Below are 18,133 nucleotides of genomic sequence, written 5' to 3' on the forward strand. Positions count from 1 at the left end.
GCCCGACTTACGTACCCCGATAGAAGGAGTACAGTAGTAAGTGCATTTAATACATAAGGAGAAGAAAGGACCAAACTGGATTTCAACAACACATACCAATCTTACAGTCTGAACATGGTAAAAATATAAGAGAAAATCAATGACATGGAATTTCATTACAAGTTCAAAAGTGATTACTTTCATCTCATCTAACATATAAAGACTGCTAGAGTACCCGCCTAACCAGGGCACCTGAGAGCGCTAGCGATTCTGGATCGAGCGATCGTTTCACCATCGTACTGTTTTTACCGCTGGCAGTCGTTGGGCCGTTCGTTCTGGTTGCACATAGCCAATTCCATTAGGAGTCAATGACATGTGGGACTCATTGAGTGTAGGCCCAAGCAATGAAGTGAGTTTGTCTCCTGTTCTGGGTACGAGAAAACCCGACGTGCGGAGTGCGCGGTGAAAACCCTAGCCTCCAATCCCCTTCCTCCCTCGAGCCCCGCGCCTCCACCCACTCGCCTCTTTTCTCATCCACCGCCTTGCACGTCCTCCTCCCCTTCACTTCTCAAGCCGCGCCGCCAACCATCTGCGCCCCACGACGACGGCGACTTTGCTGCCACCCCGGCGGCCGCGGGGCGCAGCTGGCCTTCATGGGCCGCATCATCGCCACGCTCGACCGCAGCTACCGCTAGGGCCGCTCCCACGCGCTGCTCGAGTCGCCCGCCGGCACCGGTAGGTCGCTCTCCCTCCTTTGCGTCGCGCTGGCCTGGCAGCGCCACTGCCCAGCTCGGTACGCCCCAGCCGCCAACCCCCCTCCTCCACGACGACGCCTTCATCCCTGGCAACACCCGACAGCAGCCCACTACTGGTACTACTACTTTCCCTCTTCTCTTTCCCCCATCTCTCTCACCGGTTCTTGGATTGAGGAGGCGCTGCTGCTCGTTCTGGCTTGGTTTGCTCATTCCCATGGGTGTCCCGGTTCTTGATGTTCAGACATCCCGGAGAAGGCGGCGGCTGCCAAGAAGAAGAATGCGCCGACCATCTACTACATCACGTAAGATCTGCTCTCAAATGAACTGAAATGATGGGGCAATCTTGCGAGCCAGGTTTCTTGGCTGCTTGTCTTGAATCGATTAGATGAATCCTGATTGATTTCATTTCCCTTCAAAAAATCCTGATTAGTTTCTTGGTTCCATTGTCTATCGGTTGCGGGAGGACGCACTGTCAGATAACCCAGGTGGTCATGGAGCTGTGCAAGACGATGGCCATCTTGGTAGCTAACATGTTCTCATCTCAGTGCACCTCCTGCCTCTTTTTTTCTCATTCAGAAAAGGAAATGAATTAATCAACCAATGTTAAGTAGAAGTGGCAAAACTGACGCCAAGCCATGTATTTAATCATCATGTAGTAGTGGGTGTTGAGGGGGGGGGAGGCTCCAATATTCCGAATTTAAAATGCATGTAGTTTAACCAGTCAGTAATCATGCAATGCAGGCCTCAAGGAAGCACTATTGCATCAATAAGACCGTATGCATGGCTGAGCCAATTGACGAGGAATTGTGACATACAAGACACATATATTTACTAATCATTTGGGTTCTTCATTGTAAACCATTTAGTGAGACCTTTTCTCCATCAGCAAGAAGCTTCTAGATGACAAAGTTCAAGGATGCCCAGAATTCAAGTGAGTTTTCCTAGCTTCTTTCACGCGAAAACATATTTAACCTTGAGCAAATTTCCCCCTTTCCCTACTAATAATGAGAGGAGAAACATGTATTGGCGGGAATGTACAGAAACTGAGTCATCGTCCATCCCTTCGGACCGATGGCTGCTATGAAGTTCCTGATATTGATATTGAGGATCTTCCTAGGGTCGGAACACAAGTCAAAGGTTTGTCTATCTCTTTGTTTACATAGATTTTCCATGAATCCTGAGGCACACACTATGCCACCACTGAATTCTGAAATCTATTCTAATGCCACCTTTCTTTTTAGTTATTTACAGGATGTCCATATTTTGCTGCACAAACCATGCATGGCAAAAGCAGCACAATTGATTTTCTGCCCATATAGCAACCTAATTAGTCCAATTGTCAGGAGAGCAATGGACATTGATATCATTGGCTCAATTGTTATTCTTGATGAAGCGCAGTAAGCCCCTGAGTCTGCAGACTCATGATTCTTTTTCAGTGTCATTCAATGGTTTCCTTAGTTGCAAGACAACGGCTCCCTATGTTACCGATCCGGTGTTGCTGTGCGTGAGGACGGACATGGGGAAGGTGCAACAAGGCAGCGCTCAAGTTGCAGTGGAGTGGAGTCGACCATCACTACTGACCGCTGCTCGGCGATCCTCGCCCCTCACCCCCCATCTAGGTTGCACATCTTTGGCCTTGCCATCTTCTTCCTCCCAGTTTTTCCTCTTGATTTCATAGGTTCTTTGAAAACCTGATTTTGATTTCTTAATTTATGTTTTTCTTAACAAGATGTGGTTAGGAACTAAATCGACAAGCATCGATATTTTTGTTAGGAAGGTAACACATCTTCCTATACTATATGTTAGTGTGATTCTGTTGCTTTCTAAACCCAATTTATGTTGCTTCATCTCACGGACGAGGGGTCGGCTACAGGAGCGCTAGGAGCCTAGGAGTGGAACACGATTTCCTCGAATCTAGCCGAGGTGCTCCTCTCTCTTTGCTTTTACTTCCTCCATTCACATTTACTTATATGGCTCTGTTCTGTTTGTGATGTTCCCTGCTTGGTTTGGCTTCCCTTGATTGATGCTAATTATTCTGTGCATTTTCCTGATGGAAGCTGCATTTTATTTACCTTTCCGTATTGTGAATGCTTTGTAGATTGACATTATTGAAGCAAAGACCATGTTTAAAGAAATGCTACAGATGGTCACACGTGAGTAGGCGTCCTGATTAGGAATCACGTAACTAATTAGCCTTGGTACCCCAACCCAATATATTCTGTTAATCAGTTGTTAACATGGGTAAATCTGCCTCCTAGGAGGATTGTACCAAACCCCTTCTTTTCAATGCAATGAAACGCAAAAGTCTTTTGCGTTTTCTCAAAAAAAATTGTTAACATGGATACACCGAGCCAAATTATTTATGCTAGATCGGTTTGTGTATTTTCTTATGATAGTTAGATTCAAGCTTTGCCTGTTGTACTTTGGATAAAATGTGATGTTGTCCTGTTGAGATTAAATATCCAAACTACCCATGTACAAAACTGTTAACATGGGTATATTTTAGCTCGGACTAAGAACAACTATATGTGGTTAGCACTGGTCTGTATACTCAGTTACAAAATTGTACATATGTTCCAATAACAGTTTATGAAACTGGAGTTGATGGTATTATACTTTATTTTCTGAACATATGGAACTTTTAATTAAGGAATACATCTGAGGAGTCTTGGCAATGGATTTGGCCTGAACAAGTTAAACAGTGAATATTTCTGATCCATAGTGTAGAAACCTCCTTTGTTTGCTTTCCATAGATATTGATCAATGCATACTTAGAATATTTTGTGAGGTATCCTGATTTGCATCTCACGGGCTGCTAGAGCTGTTCAAGCGGTTGTGTGCGTTCTACTTTCGGTAAATTTGCTATCTATATATTTTGTACTTCATTTAGTTTGAATAGGTATCATAACAAGGATAGGTTCAGTAACTATTTATTTGCCTTTTTACTTAATGCCCTGGTGCTCACGGTTTAATTGCTATAGTTGCTGGAGCCGTTGGCCATTATACATAATAGTGTATACATTTATAATGTCGATCCTTGCTCATGGTACACCTTTCTTGGTTTTCTGGTGTCAAGAATTAGCATATTAACCATGAGAGTAGGCCTTGCATTGACCTCACTATTGACAACAGATCTGACTAAAATCACCAACCTGATCTTAACGGTTATACTATGGGTTTGCCTTAGTTGACCATCTACTGTTCCTCATGCAATTAAAAAAACTCTTGCAACTATAGTTTTATTGCTAACTAAAGGGATTCAGTTGACTGTGAGAGCAGAGCATAAAAGCAAGAGGGGAACTCACTCCTCAACACGGCGACTTGCGCGGGCGTGAGCTTCGTCCCGAACCTGCTGATGGCGTTCTTGTAGCTGTAGACCAGAGTCGCCTCAGCCTTCTCTTTGCTTGGAAAAGAACCCATCGTAGACTTCACCCAGCCTTCTTGTAGCTGTAGACCATCATGTCATGTAATTACTTGCAGAACAACTATATTGTTTTATTGAGATTGTAAAGTGGAAACGGTAGAACTCTACAACTTGTCTGTTAGTGTCGTTTGATTATTTACTTTCTCAAGTAGTCTGGATATAGTGTCATCGAGGTATGAAGTATATGCACAAAGATATGCAAATTTTAAAAATGGCTATGGTATCCCACATTTGTCAAATCCTCATATGTTGTTGGTTGTTGGTAGTCATGCTTATGTGCATATACACTTTATTAAATATATACATGTCGTACACACCCAGAAAGCTTTTCTGAACAGACTAGGCTTTTAGTACCCCGTTTTCTTTGCAATGATTTGGGTTTCTTCTTGCTTTCATTTTTGCCTCTCTTCTCTGCTGCAGCTCCGCTGGTTCTTTGTTGTTGCCGCACTTTGGGTTGACTTGCCATGGAACCATTTGGCTGACGTGTCTCCATCACCATTATTTGCTATGTTTTGGATTTACCCGCTCCCTGACTGCTGCATTTTGCCTCCTGTAGGCCTCTGCTTTTTTCGTCATCTTCCATCGGTCCAAGCTGCTATTGTTCGCTCCGTCGGCTTGCAGTTGCTTCTGGAGCGTGCTTCAGATTCATTGTGCCTCCTTCCAATGTAAGTTCTCTTTGCTTCCACTGGCTTTGCATATGCATGTGTGATATTTTAATTTATAGAGTCCAAACGAGAACAAAGGAGAAGTGTGAAATAGATAGAGTTTGTGCTGAGAAGTTCATGGCCAATTCATGCAGTATTGGCCATGGCTACATGTTTGTTAGTCATTTGGCTGGGTCAATCTTATGTAGGGATTTTTTTTCGCGAATGAAGGATATGGTAATAAGAAATAGTAAGTGTAGTTCTGGCATATGTACCTGCACATTTCTTAAGAATCAATCGTAGTTGTTCTTCAATAAAGCATTCATGGAATTTCATTTCCAGTTTTAAGTATTAAAGGAAATGGTGGATTAAAGAAATAAGATTTTGCTTTTGTGGCATGCAAATTTAAAGAAATAGGTGATAATGTTGAATTACTTCCTTTCATACTTGGATCTCGCTAGATTATTTATGTTCCATTGGATTAAGCATGAGATTATCTTTTGATAGTTTTTTTGCACTTGCTCGACTAACAAAGCTTGCACCTAGGAGCAGGTCTGGTCCATGCTTTAAGGAGGTTAAGTTTCAGTAGTCCAGAGAGTAATTGCTAACATTGTTGAATTTGACCACCATCAGATAAATGTTTGTGCTGAAGTGGTAGCCAAGACAAACGCAGTAATCGAATCAAGAAATTAGATGATAGGACCGAAGATTGGGGACAAAATAACTCAAACCAACAGACCAACCATGAGGGTTCTATATATACGACAAACGAGTAGTTGACAAAATGAGGTGAGATGACAGGTAAATCAGAACTAATGGAGAATAATGCATAAAAATGTAACTTGGGAATAATGAAAGAATGATGAAGATATATTATCTTGGAATCTCAAAGACATTTACAATTGCTGCATGCAGAAAAGTTCATTTCATAACAGTATGAATAATGTCAAACATTTGTTGCCATCATTAATCAGATAAAAAAATTATACCTCCAGGACGGGATAAAACCGGGACAATATCTATGTTGATTCTTCCCCTATTCGCCCTTTTCTGATACCACGTTTTTTCTGAAAATTGTAGAATTGAGTGAATAACTTGTACTGTAATATAAGTATTTAAAGGCTATATGTTTGGAAGAACTAATACACATGTAAAATAACGCAACGGGTTACTTTACGTATTTCAAATTTCATGAGAACATAGGCAACACATATTATTCACTGCGATCATATCATCGGCAGATAATCTGGCCAACTGGGAAAAAGATCTCTTACTGAATTAGTTATAAAACAACAAATTAACAACTGACTGATTGTAGAACTGAAGCAACAAGCCTCTAATGCAGAAATTCTTAGAAATAGTGTACTGTACATTATTGCCAGTTTTTATATTCAATTGTCATATCTGAATGTAGTATGCTTAAAATTTTGCATATGCTACCTGATTAGTTAGTGTAGACATGAGAGGCCTGCACTTCTTGTTCCATTTTAGCTCTTGAGAATCACATGAGACTGAACTCCTCTTCAATAATAACTTCTCCAACATCCTTTTTTATGAAGGAATACATCATCTTCGAGAAGATATTGTACCATGTTAACTCTTAGATTCACTCACAACCAGAAGCAACAATCTAGAGCAGAATAATACTCAGTTAAATCAGCTTATCTAACAAAGCCCAATAACAGAACAACTTATGAAGTGACTTGAAAGGGAACATTCATGGTGATTTCTCAGTGAGGGACACATTGTGAAGCTGTCCACAATATGTGCGATTGCTATTAGTGCCAAAGGTTATGTTGGTTGATGAGCTTGAAATTGTGCTCCATAGAAAAGGGTTGGCCCCTGCACTTGCTTCATTTGCTTTAGGCACAGGTTGCGGTGGGGTGTCAGCTTGCTTCCCATAATGTCTTTTACTGACAGCAGTTCCTTTGGTACCAGTTCTTTCATTCTTGAAAGAAACTAACCTTCTTCTCTTTGGCATAGGTGCTAAGAAAACTTGAGGTTCATGATTTGCTCTTGGATCAAACTGAAAATTAATTTCAGTTGAAGAATTAGTAGCATGTATCCTCTGATTACCAACAGGGAAGAACTGCTCCAGTCGAAGAGCAGACATTATTCATTGTGCCAACAGACTGCCTGGAAAGGAAGAAATCGTATGAAGTACATCAGCACCCATCTTATCACCAGTTGGGGGATTGTTTTTTCTCTCCTCGTCAACAAAGCTTGCATCAGGCGGTCGGGTCGGAGAGAGAGACTTACCTGGAGCTGTACAATCACACAGGAGAGGGTGGAGGGGCTCATGGCGGCGGCGAGGCAACAGGAGGAGGGAGGGGCCCGGTGTCGCCGACGAGCATGCCAAGCTCGAGCGCCTCCTCGAGCACTTAGGCGACTGGATTCGAAGAAGGAGCAGGGCAGAGGAGAGGCGTGGAGTCCTGCGCCTCCGCGTCCGCCTCCGATGGAGCCTAGAGCGCGCTGGCGCGAGCATGCCGAGCTCGAGGGCCTTCTCGGCCACTTCTGCGGCCAGATTCGACATGAGGAGGGGGGATCAGTGGCTGTGAATCTCGCTGACCGCCGGCTATGGAGGGAGGGAGCTGGTGATGGGAGAAATGGGGAATGGGGGAGATGTGACGGGCGGTGGAGAGGATGACTGCTGGTTTTTCAGTACTACTGTATTAGGAAGTGACAAGAGCTTGTCAATTAGTGGGAATGGATTCGTAGGCGGTGGGAATGGATTCTGGACGGCTGGACCCAAACAAATTTTCTTTATCTTCTACAAATAAAAAGAATCGATTATTTCTTCCAAACAATCCATTATATTTTATCAGACGTGCCTCATTCACCTGTGTGGGTGCGATTTTTCTTTTTTCAGGGCTTGTTACAGTCATGACCATTTGATAACTTTAAAACTATATTATATAACTATCTATAAAAATGATAAAAGAAATTATGTAATATGTTTAAGTTCCGTAATTATGTAAGTTATCTTGCGGTCCATGGACGTTAAATTTTAAGGAATACTTCACTGGAGGTATTTTGTTTGACACTTCTACACAAGTATTTTTTGTTGTGTATCATTAACTTATTTTATGTTGTATCATTATTTCAAAACTAACTCTGGCTATTACTTTACAGGATCATATGCCAGATTTCAGAACAAAACTAGCTATCATTTAGTGGACTCGAGATTGAATGGCGATGATATAAAAAACTGAGACTTGAAGATGACAGAAACAACACAAATTCCAACGGATTGTATGATTCTGGATAGACCTCTAAGAACATGGAGACAACATAGATCTCACTGTTTATTTATTTATCTAAGGACGTTAAATTTGTTACCATATGTGTTTACCCACAACCAAATCAAGTAAATTATGGATTTTCTTTTCAATGTGCACATGGATTCAGCGGGTCTATGGGTCCACTATTTCATAGTAATCCCTAGGGAGCTGGTGGGCTGTCAAGTTTTTGGCCGATTTCATGTTGAAAAGCTTGACCTCCCTAAACCAGTCTACTTCACACTTAGGCTTGAGCAGGGTGGATATATGTTAGTAGTTGAGTTTTACCCCATAAAAGAGGATCTATGCGTTTCATCGGGAGTTCGGGACGAACTGCGCTATCAAGCACCATATCTAAGAATGGGATCGCAACAATAAATCATGCAGTTGCTCAAGCCATTGGGTTCATAGAACACAGAGAGCATATGGCACTTGGGTGTGGTTAGGTCTCAATCGACTGAGACTTAACCAATTCTCAGTCAAGTGACATAACATTCGAAAAAGAAAAAAAACTATTTTTTTGCACAAATCTTCACATAAGATCCCACTAATATAGCATCGACTGAGACTTAGTTAAATCTTAGTCAGACTGAGATTTAGCAATGCCAATCACTTCTAGGAAGATCAAAAGGTAAATGTAAAGATCACAAACAAGCTTCTCACATTATCAGACGAAGTGTGTGTTACATCAAACAAAATCCATGATCGATCTACCTTGAACCATCCATGATCGCGCTACCTTGGACCCTACTGCTTCAATCACTATCTGTAATCTCAAATAGACTCTTTTGGAAATTCATGATGTTGTGGTTTCGCTTCAGAGCGACTAACGTGGCATGTCTTTTATTGCAGAAGAAAGGCATAGGATCCAGACTCAGATTCAAGCTGCGTTGAGGGTTATGCTGGAGACATGGGTGATGGCTACAACAACTATGTGCGACCGTAGGCAGCGGCAGAGACAGGCCCCAGGCAGCCCGGGCGGATGCCTGGGGCGTGAGGCTGATTCGCTTCGTATATTGTAGAGAGCACTGTAGCTACAGTGCTGGGAGGCTTCCTGGGCCGGCCGGGGGTGTGGTTGAATCCTGGCGTCGCCATTGACCGTAGGCATGCCTGCTTAGACGAGGAAATCATGTTCGATACTGCTGGGACATGTACGATGACTCTACCTAATACCACCACCTTCTCGCGTATTGGTCCTTGCTGCGAGCAAGACAATGCATCTCTTGCCTCTGCTAATATAGCTTACATTTATAAAGCCAATGTATGCCATTATCAAGTGATCTGAATATCTTCTTTTAAGCTACCAAGTACCATGTAATGGAACATAAATATCTATTAAGTTAGTTCTATATCAATCTCATATGCATTGTTTGAATACTCGGCTCGCTAAAACTCAAAGTTACTAACAAATGCAAAGTTTTCTGTTATAAAAGGTTTAGAATCATTACGGTTGATGCTTAAATTTGGACCTTGCACCTTACTTGGGTAACATAGAGCCAAATAGCACATTGTCCAAATACACGTTCAAAACACTTCAGGTTTGACATGGTCTCTATCCTTGATCAAACATAAAGTTACTAAAAAAGGCAAATATTTTCAACGCGAACATGATTTCAAATGGGTCTCTGCGCCATTTGGCGCACCGGGTCATCTAGTAGAAGTTAAAATTCCCTCAATGCCGTTTCAGGACCTTGACCACACAAAGCGCAGACCACGTTGCATGGCCACCCCCGTTTACCAAACCTATCAGCAGTCCAATTTCTATTTGGCAATAACAGCCATATATAAAACTTGATCTTGTTCTCGGCCCTTGTTTTACAGACATGTGCCAGGCGAGGCTGAGGAATTCTTAAAATGAACTGACCATCACAAGGGTCTTTTGCCGTGTACTGACCTTTGGTGTTTAGGTTCCATCGGATTTTGTCCCCGGTTGGAGGCAGCTATTAACCTTCAAAGCAAACTGATGGATTCGCTCTTCTGAGACCATGTGTTGGGAGGCCTTCATTCATCGACCATCGACCGGCGTCATACTAACTTTCTAATTCTTTCTCCATGCCAGCAGCACAACCGCCGGCGCCGACTTACAAGGTGCTCTTCCCTAAAGCCATTCGTCCTGCCAAAACCCTGCTTCTTGGCCATCTCCCTATGTGATTCTAGTGCAAGCTGCAAACAAGCTCTTGTCGACGGTATAACAGGGCATTGGGGTCCCCTTCCATGGCCTGTTAAGATCGCCCCCTTCATACCAGAGCCAGTGGAGCTGCAACGCCCGGACCCGGGTATAGCATTTGATATCCTTAATCTCCAGCCCACTTCGTTTCAAAAAATCTCCAGCCCACCTAGCATTTTAGGTGTACAACATTGCTGCCAATTGACCAGGCATTTGCCGCCATGGGCCTCCTCGTCCCCTCCCCATAGAAAGCTTCTTCTACTTTGGTCCATTTTCTTGATGGCCCACTTATCCATGGCAAAACATGTGAATAAAATGTTGCTAGTGCTATGAGGACCGAGTTGATCAACGTGAGTCTCCCAGTTCTATGTAGTAGATTTCCCCTACAAGGTTTGAGTCTTCCGGCAATCTTGTCTAAAATTGGTTGCACTTCAGCCCTTCTCAGTTTCCTAGTGTTCAGGGGAAGCCCAAGATACTTGCAAGGCAGAGTGCCCTCGCTGCCCCCAAAATCATGCAAGAATAGATAGCATTACGGGAAATTCTGCAGAAACTGGACGTGAATTTTATTGACCTTTCAAAAAAAATAAGTAAATAGATAAATAAACAAATGTGCCTATTAGCCAATCTTTCATAGGGGAGTTGCTGAGAGCCGAGATACAAGAGAGAAAGAAAAAATTTAAACAAATCGGATAACCTGAGCTTTGTGTGTACAAAAGGTGTGAAGAATTAATGGAATAAAACCTGGATGGATATGCAATAGAACAGCATCATCACCAAGGGATCTTGATAATTCCACCAATGAACCGAATGCTAATAATAGCCCAGAAAGTCTACTAAGCATGTTCAAATTGATCGTTTCCGTCCATAAGCTGCAGCAAATGGGGAAATTAATCATGGCTGTGGCCAAAGCTATGTTACCATTCAGCAAAAAAGAAACAAGAAACGATGGTGATGATCCCAAATGAAATACTGTATCTAGGAAGCAGTTTATCGAAAAGGGTTAATAGGAGCTTATATACTAACAAGAACAAGATGGGAATCAATGTATACTGCATATAACTGATAAAATACAGGAAGCATGCAAGAAGTCCAGAAAGATAGATAGCTGGTAAACAGTAACCTATGTTTCAAAGGCATGGAATAAATTCTGGCCAAGGTTGTGGCTGGTTCCAGCTTGTATAGTGTAGGCCCAGTTAGCACTAGCAAATGTCTCTACTGTTGAGCTCCTTCCTGGAACAATTTGCTCATAACGAAATAATGTGTATTGCCTGCAGAATGGTAAGAAAGGAGCAGATGACAACACATAACCTTTCACCCTTTTGACATTGTTACCGTTTTACATGAATGTGTGCATATCAGTGCAGAATAATTAAACAAACCTCCTTGGCATGCCTCTTCAAGGACGCATGAGCTGTATGTCCTTGAGGGGAAGACCGGGTATAGCACTGAATCAATTTAAGGAACATGTGAATGTTTCATTTGTTAGTGTTACCTACAAAGCCCTCAAGAATGGAAGTGCAACGAATTTAGAGGCAATCCACTCATAGAATTAATCATCATACATTTATAAAAATTGTTCAAGTTAATATCATGGTTATGCCCAATAGTTTCACAAGACTAGACATAAGTGTTACCACAAGATTTCCATTTCCCAACAGTTCCTTTCCTCGTGGAATGGTCACACTAAAACGCTCTACATGACTGGCCTTCTATCTTCTATATAAATGAGTACGGTATAAACAGATACAATAAATAGGACAAGAATAAGAAGGTATAACAAGAGGGTGGCAAGAAAAAAAAGTCTAATTCGGATAAAACATGAGACAAGCTCTGTGTGAAGAAATATCCATACCAATACAAGACAAGTCTGATAAAATAGACCACGGCTATAAGATAATAACAACAAATCCTCCTACTGTGTTTATGTTTAAGATGGATATATATCACTACTGTGTTTACATATATGCAGAAAGTATGCTACATCCCTTATCTAAAACAGGCTCATAGGAATCCTACTGTGTTTCAAATAATGTCTTTTGCGCTTATTGTGCTGTTTTAAATCCAATAACATGTTTACATATAGCAAATGCACGTCAGGTATGATGAGCAGAACACCAACAACAGGCAAGCTAACATTGTGTCGTGCTAGCAAATGACATCTATCATCTATGTCACACTTCATTCAGTATATAAACCTTTCCAATTCTAGCATAAACAGGAGCTACATGGTGTGGCGCTAGCAAATGACATGCCCACAAGAGTCGAGTTGCAGCAAAGAGTAGCATAAATGAACTAAATTTTTATCAATCAAGATGCTGAATTCTTTTTTTGACGAAGCGCTGATGCATGGATAACCATAAACAAGAAGAAAAACAGCACATGATCCAACAGCAAGATTGGCTAAGACTCAATCAGGCTCCTGAGGTCTATCAAGCAAGGGCATGATCTTGCGGCGTCCGGATCCTTTCCAAAGCGAGATCTCATCCAACATCAGGTTGAAGACACTGAAAACGCTGGAGCTAGAGTTGCGAAAGATTCGGGCGTTTCGCTCCTTCCACGTGAACCACCAGATGGCCTGCACCAGACAGTTCCTGCCCTTCTTGTTCGGGACAGCAGGATTGGAAGCAGAGAGAGCTCTCCACCCAGTCCGAGAGGCCACTGGAGGGGGCTAAGGTGGCCGGGAGATTGCAGCGCGCACAGCAGCATGAGCCCTCATATAGCCTAAACAAATGCGCATTGGGCGAGCAAGTGAACAGCGTCTTCATCCGCCGAGCGACACAGGCAGCAAACCGGATCATGGGGCCAGCCCCTCTACCGCAGGTTGTCCCCGGACAGACATTTGCCCAGAATGGCCAATCATGCGAAGATGCGACATTTGAGAGGTGCATCGGAGCACCAGACCGTGTCCCTCAAAGCTGTCCGAGAGCAACCCTCGAACTGAATAGCGTAAGCAGAGGCGGAGGAGAAGATACCATTTTCAGTCCATCTCCGGGTAACCCTGTCCGCTGAATTGGGCGTTAGCTGAACCTCGGCAACCAAATCTTGAAGAATTGCGCAACAGCAATGGGTGGTAGGTTGCCATGCAGGTGTCTGATCCACCGGTTCCCTAGCAGTGCTTGCGAGACCGAGAGGTTCTTCCTCGTGCAGCAACTGAACACATCCGGCGCGCAGCTACTTAGACTCGCACCATGCAGCCAAGGGTCCAGCCAGAACTTGATCTTTGCCTCCACACGGAGCGCTGCAAAGCAGCGATCTTCTTTCATCTTAAGACAGCTGCCGCCTATCCATAGCCTGGTCCAACATGAAGATCAGCTTGCTCGAAACCGTGGCCCGAAGCTGGAGGTCACCAATCATACGCGAATTCGAAGCGCGCAACGCTCTGGCGGGCAAGCTTCCTATGCAACATCAGGTAAGCATCACGGCAGTTCGGATCAGCCTGCCACGCCGCATTGACCACCTGCTGGAATCCGTCCATGCGAACCCAATGGTTTTTGAATCTGAACATTTTGAACGGGCCTGAAATTAGCGTCGCAGGTCAGCAGGATAGGACAGTGATGAGACATATCCGATGAAAGAGCCTGAAGCAGACAGCTCGGCATCATAGCATTCCCTTCCTCGTTGAAAAGCACTCTGTCCAGCTTCACCATAGTGGCATTTTGCTGCCCATTGCTCCAAGTATACCGGCGGTCATGAAGGTAAAGGTCTTTGAGCTGCAATTCATTGATGAAAGCCCTGAATGCAGCCAGCAATCTCCTGTTAATGTTCGGGTTGCTCTTGTCCGCGGCCCTAGCAATGAGATTGAAGTCCCCAGCGAGAATGCACATCAGAAACTTGTCTCTTCAATCAAATCATCTAGTAGAGCCAACTTGGCAGCACCCTCTTGCGGTCCGTAAACATTGATCAAACTGAATTTGAAGCCGGAACCAACAAAGCAGCCCTCAGCAGCGACAAAACTACGGCGCTGGACGGGATTACTGAATCTGCCACAGCACTGTCCCATGCCAAAATGACACCAACTCTAGTTCCAAGTTCCAACAGCAGGGGCAAATACAAAATCAGAGAAACGAGCACCACAGCATTGCTGGATGATTCCCAGATCAACAAATTCAAGCTTGGACTCTTGTAAACAGACCACCGGTACATTGTTGAGGGAGACAACAGAGCGAACGACACCACGCCGTGCGGGGTTATTCAGCCCCCACACGTTCCAGATCAGAAGGTTGCAATCCATAGGGAAACTATAAAATTGACAAGCTGGAAGCTAGACCTTGGCTGGCCCTCGCGTCACCGGCCTTGGCAAGCGCGGTCAAAGCCTCGATCTGTTCCGGTGAGAGGGGTTGACCGAAGACATGCTTGTATCTCTCCAGTTGCTCCTCATCAGACTCGTCCCCTCTCTCAGCAATGGCTAGACCTCTCTTGGACATGACCAACTTTCCGGCCATCTTCATGGTGCGGTTGCCGCCGCCGCCGCCGCCGCCGCCGGAACCCTTCCTCCCCTGGACACGAGCACTGTGCGCACGGGTAAGCACGAGTAGACGGTTCCACATCATGGGCCAGCCCATCCACCAGCTGCGAGTCGAGCACCGTGAAGTAGCAACAGCGTCTTCTCAAAAAAAAAAAAAAAAAAATAGCAACAGCGATTAATAACACAGTTTTTTCCCTCAAAAAAAAAGATTAATAACAAAGTTTTGTTTCTCATCACCCCAAAGGTAAAAAAAAAAATCCAGTGTTATTATGCTCAAAAAAGAAAAAAAAAAGATTCGGTGTTACTGTCCCAGTTTCGGCCTGTCAGCCTTTGCAATGTTTTATATAAGATTGCATCCAAAGTCATGCTAACCGTTTGAAGCTAGTGTTGCTGCAAATAATTTCTAAAGAATAGTCCGCTTTTGTTTCGGGTCGGCTGGCGTATGAGTGCTTGCATTTGCCGAAAAAGGCTTTCGCCCCGCTTTATATATAAAGCATCAAAAACACAAGCATCCAGTACAAACACACGCCACGCCACCGCAACACACGCACACACCCAGGGCAGGATACATAGGCGCTGAGCGCAGCAACACCACCACTAGCACGACGGCCCCGAAGAGGTGAGACTACATATGACGAACCATGCGCTCCAAGACGATGCCTTCAGGAAGGATACGACACTGGAGCACCGCCACCGCCTGATCCAAGGATCAGAGTTTCCCCCGGAGCCACATGACGGGCAACGAGAGCCGCGACGACGTCTTCAAGAAGGGAACAATGAGTGCTTGCATTTCATGAAGAGGAATAAGGCACAGAAGCACACGCATGGTGCACTAAACCTTCATATGATGAAAGCATATGACCGAGTAGAGTGGGAGTATCTGGAGGCTATAATGCTCAAACTTGGTTTTCGGGAGAACTGGGTCAAGATTATAATGGGGATGGTCAGGTCGGTTTCTTTTTCAGTACTCTCTAATTAATGGTCAGAAGCTAGAAGAGTTCAAACCAACATGTGTGATTCGTCAAGGTGATCCTACTTCTTCTTGCAGCAGAGGGCCTTTCGTGCCTTTTGAAATCAGGTGTCCAGTCATCTCTAGGAGGCATTCAAGTGGCTACAACAGCCCTGCCGGCGAACCATTTGTCCTTTGCAGATGGTAGCCTGCTGTTTTTTTTTCTAAAAGCAACTAGAGAGGGTGCGGAAGAGGTTTCTGCTTTGCTGGAAATTTATGCAAGAGCTTCTCGGCAGCGTATTAACAAAGAAAAGTCATCAATATTCTTCAGTAAGCTAAGGGTGTCCCGAGGATGTACGAGGAGTGGTAAAATATATATTTCAAATGTGCCCAATGAGCAACTCAATGAGAAATACTTGGGAATGCCAATGGATGTGGGCACGTCAATTAAGTGTTTGAAGGAGAAGTTGTGGAATAAAATTTGGTGGGTGGATGGCAAAGGTGATGTCTTCTGCTACCAAGAAAGTATTGGTAAAATCCATTCCGCACCCAGTTCCTACTTTTCTCAATGTATTGTTTTAAATTACCAACGGGTCTCTGTTCCAAACTAACATCTATGGTGAATGCTTTCTGGTGGGGGAGTAAGAGTGGTCAAAGTAAGCCCTACTAGGTATCACGGGACACTATGTGCATGCCAAAATGCATGGGCGGCCTAGGTTTTCGGGATTTCAAAATATTCAATTTAGCTCTCCTAGCTAAACAGGCCTCGGGGATCTTTGAATGTCCAGCATCATTGAGCGCCAGAATTCTTAAGGCGGTCTACTTCCCAAACACGGATTTTTTTTGGGCCCGAAGTGGGTTCTCACCCGTCCCAAATTTGGCGATCTTTAGTAGAAGGCCGAGATATCATGAAGCAAGGTCTTATCAAGAGGACTGGCAACGAGTGAGACTACAGAAATTTCGAACATGAATTGGATTCCGAGACCGGAGAACATGTGTCCTATTGTATCCAAGGAAGCTGATCCACCACGGATGGTTAGTGAACTAATTCACACTCAAGAAACTAGATGGGATTATGAAATCATTGGCCAAGTCTTTCTACCATATGATGTGATGGCAATATTACAAATCCCTGTATGTACACGTAATGTAGAGGACTTCTAGTCATGGAACTTTGAAAAGTCTGTAGGGTAACGCAGCAGAAAACAAAAATTCCTAACATATACACCAGCCCAGGACCACTATGAAGATGCATACAAGGTTTTTGATCTGATCGTTACCGAATAGCAGCGCAGCGAAAGTAGAGTCGATGTAGATTGTCGGTGCAGATCCCCGCAGCTAGGATTTACAACCTCCTAACCGCGAGGATGTTATCCCTCGTCTATTCCTTGGACAGCCCTTTGGGAGGCGGTTGGGCAGTCCCTCGGACGGTGTCACGGACAGCCCTTTCGGAGGTGCTTGGACAATCCCTCGGACGGTGTCACGGACAACCATTCGGGAGGCGGTAGGATAGTCCCTCGGACGGTGTCACGGATAGCCCTTCAGGAGGACCCTCTAAACTCGGACAGCCCTTCGGGAGGACCCTCGAGCAGCCCCTCTGTAAAAAGATCGAACCTACGACCTCTCTACGGGGTTGCACACATACGGTGTCAGCTATCCGACAGGGTTTCGCCGTCGAGAACTAGTTCCCACCAGAACCCAGACAGCCTTTCGGCTCTACGAAATTATATCGTGTGAGGGAGAAAAGAAGCCAGATCATGCATGGCATATTGTATGAGAGAAAGAGTGAATGTGGGGAGCTCCTCTCCACCTCTATTTATAGGAAAAGCCAAGGGGTAGAGTGGCATTTGAAAATACCAAAAAACCCATCACAGATGACCTTCATAAGGACATAAAGGGGAGGCAAGTGGAGCTCCATGGAGGAGCTCCTCCTTGGACGTCCATACCATGTGGGCCCCCACAAAAGTGGTTCTCACCTTCATCAAGAGGGCACAAGTTTTTTTCTGGTGGCAATCGACAAGTTCACCAAGTGGATGGAAGCCGAGCCGGTGACCAATGTGGAGGCCGACACAACAGAAGTCCGTCTCCGGCCACATCCACCGCTTCGGTGTCCCGCACAACATCATTACAAACAACGGATCCAACTTCATCACTGCGGTATTCCAGGATTTCTGTCACACACGACAGACATAGACTACGCATCGGTGGCCCACCCCCAGTCCAACGGACAGGTTGAACATGCCAATAGACTGATCATGAAAGTTCTAAAGCCATGACTCATAACACCGCTCCTATGAACGAAAGGCAACTGGGTGGAGGAGCTCCCGTCCGTCCTCTGAAGTTTATGGACGACGCCAAACAAGTCAATCAGCTACACACCCTTTTTCATGGTGTATGGAGCAGAGGCAGCTCTCTCATCAGACATCGAGTGCGACTCGCTATGAGTCCGCGCATACGAATAGGAGGCCGCCG

At 44.4% G+C, this 18,133-nt stretch overlaps 1 protein-coding gene and 2 long non-coding RNA genes across 10 annotated transcripts; 2 read left to right on the forward strand and 1 right to left on the reverse strand.

Annotated features, from left to right (window-relative positions):
* Positions 1 to 1,117: 1,117 nt before the first annotated feature.
* On the forward strand, positions 1,118 to 1,833 carry LOC123139855 (uncharacterized). Its single transcript, XR_006469663.1, has 3 exons — positions 1,118 to 1,255; positions 1,476 to 1,665; positions 1,775 to 1,833. It is a non-coding gene; the product is annotated as an uncharacterized lncRNA (long non-coding RNA).
* On the reverse strand, positions 1,194 to 7,349 carry LOC123139853 (uncharacterized). 2 transcript variants are annotated; one of them, XR_006469662.1, is made up of 5 exons: positions 7,062 to 7,349; positions 6,243 to 6,938; positions 5,792 to 5,869; positions 4,040 to 4,181; positions 1,194 to 1,293 (listed from the first exon to the last, which is right to left on the reverse strand). It is a non-coding gene; the product is annotated as an uncharacterized lncRNA (long non-coding RNA). The 2 variants fall into 2 exon arrangements; XR_006469661.1 differs by lacking the exon at positions 1,194 to 1,293 and having other exon boundaries at positions 3,960 to 4,181.
* Positions 1,831 to 8,193, forward strand: LOC123139852 (uncharacterized). 7 transcript variants are annotated; one of them, XM_044559550.1, is made up of 6 exons: positions 1,831 to 1,871; positions 1,976 to 2,353; positions 2,508 to 2,511; positions 2,608 to 2,657; positions 4,715 to 4,823; positions 7,935 to 8,193. In XM_044559550.1, exons 2-6 carry the CDS (start codon positions 2,122 to 2,124, stop codon positions 7,963 to 7,965), a joined length of 426 nt encoding a protein of 141 aa, XP_044415485.1. In that variant the 5' UTR covers positions 1,831 to 1,871; positions 1,976 to 2,121; the 3' UTR covers positions 7,966 to 8,193. The 7 variants fall into 7 exon arrangements, 4 of the variants coding, with proteins under 4 accessions (XP_044415485.1, XP_044415486.1, XP_044415484.1 ...); XM_044559551.1 differs by having other exon boundaries at positions 1,986 to 2,353; XR_006469660.1 differs by lacking the exons at positions 1,831 to 1,871; positions 7,935 to 8,193 and adding exons at positions 5,436 to 5,591; positions 6,786 to 7,637 and having other exon boundaries at positions 1,881 to 2,353; positions 2,464 to 2,511.
* Positions 8,194 to 18,133: the final 9,940 nt, after the last annotated feature.

This window comes from Triticum aestivum, chromosome 6B (genome assembly GCF_018294505.1).
Source record: "Triticum aestivum cultivar Chinese Spring chromosome 6B, IWGSC CS RefSeq v2.1, whole genome shotgun sequence".
NCBI lineage: Eukaryota > Viridiplantae > Streptophyta > Magnoliopsida > Poales > Poaceae > Triticum > Triticum aestivum.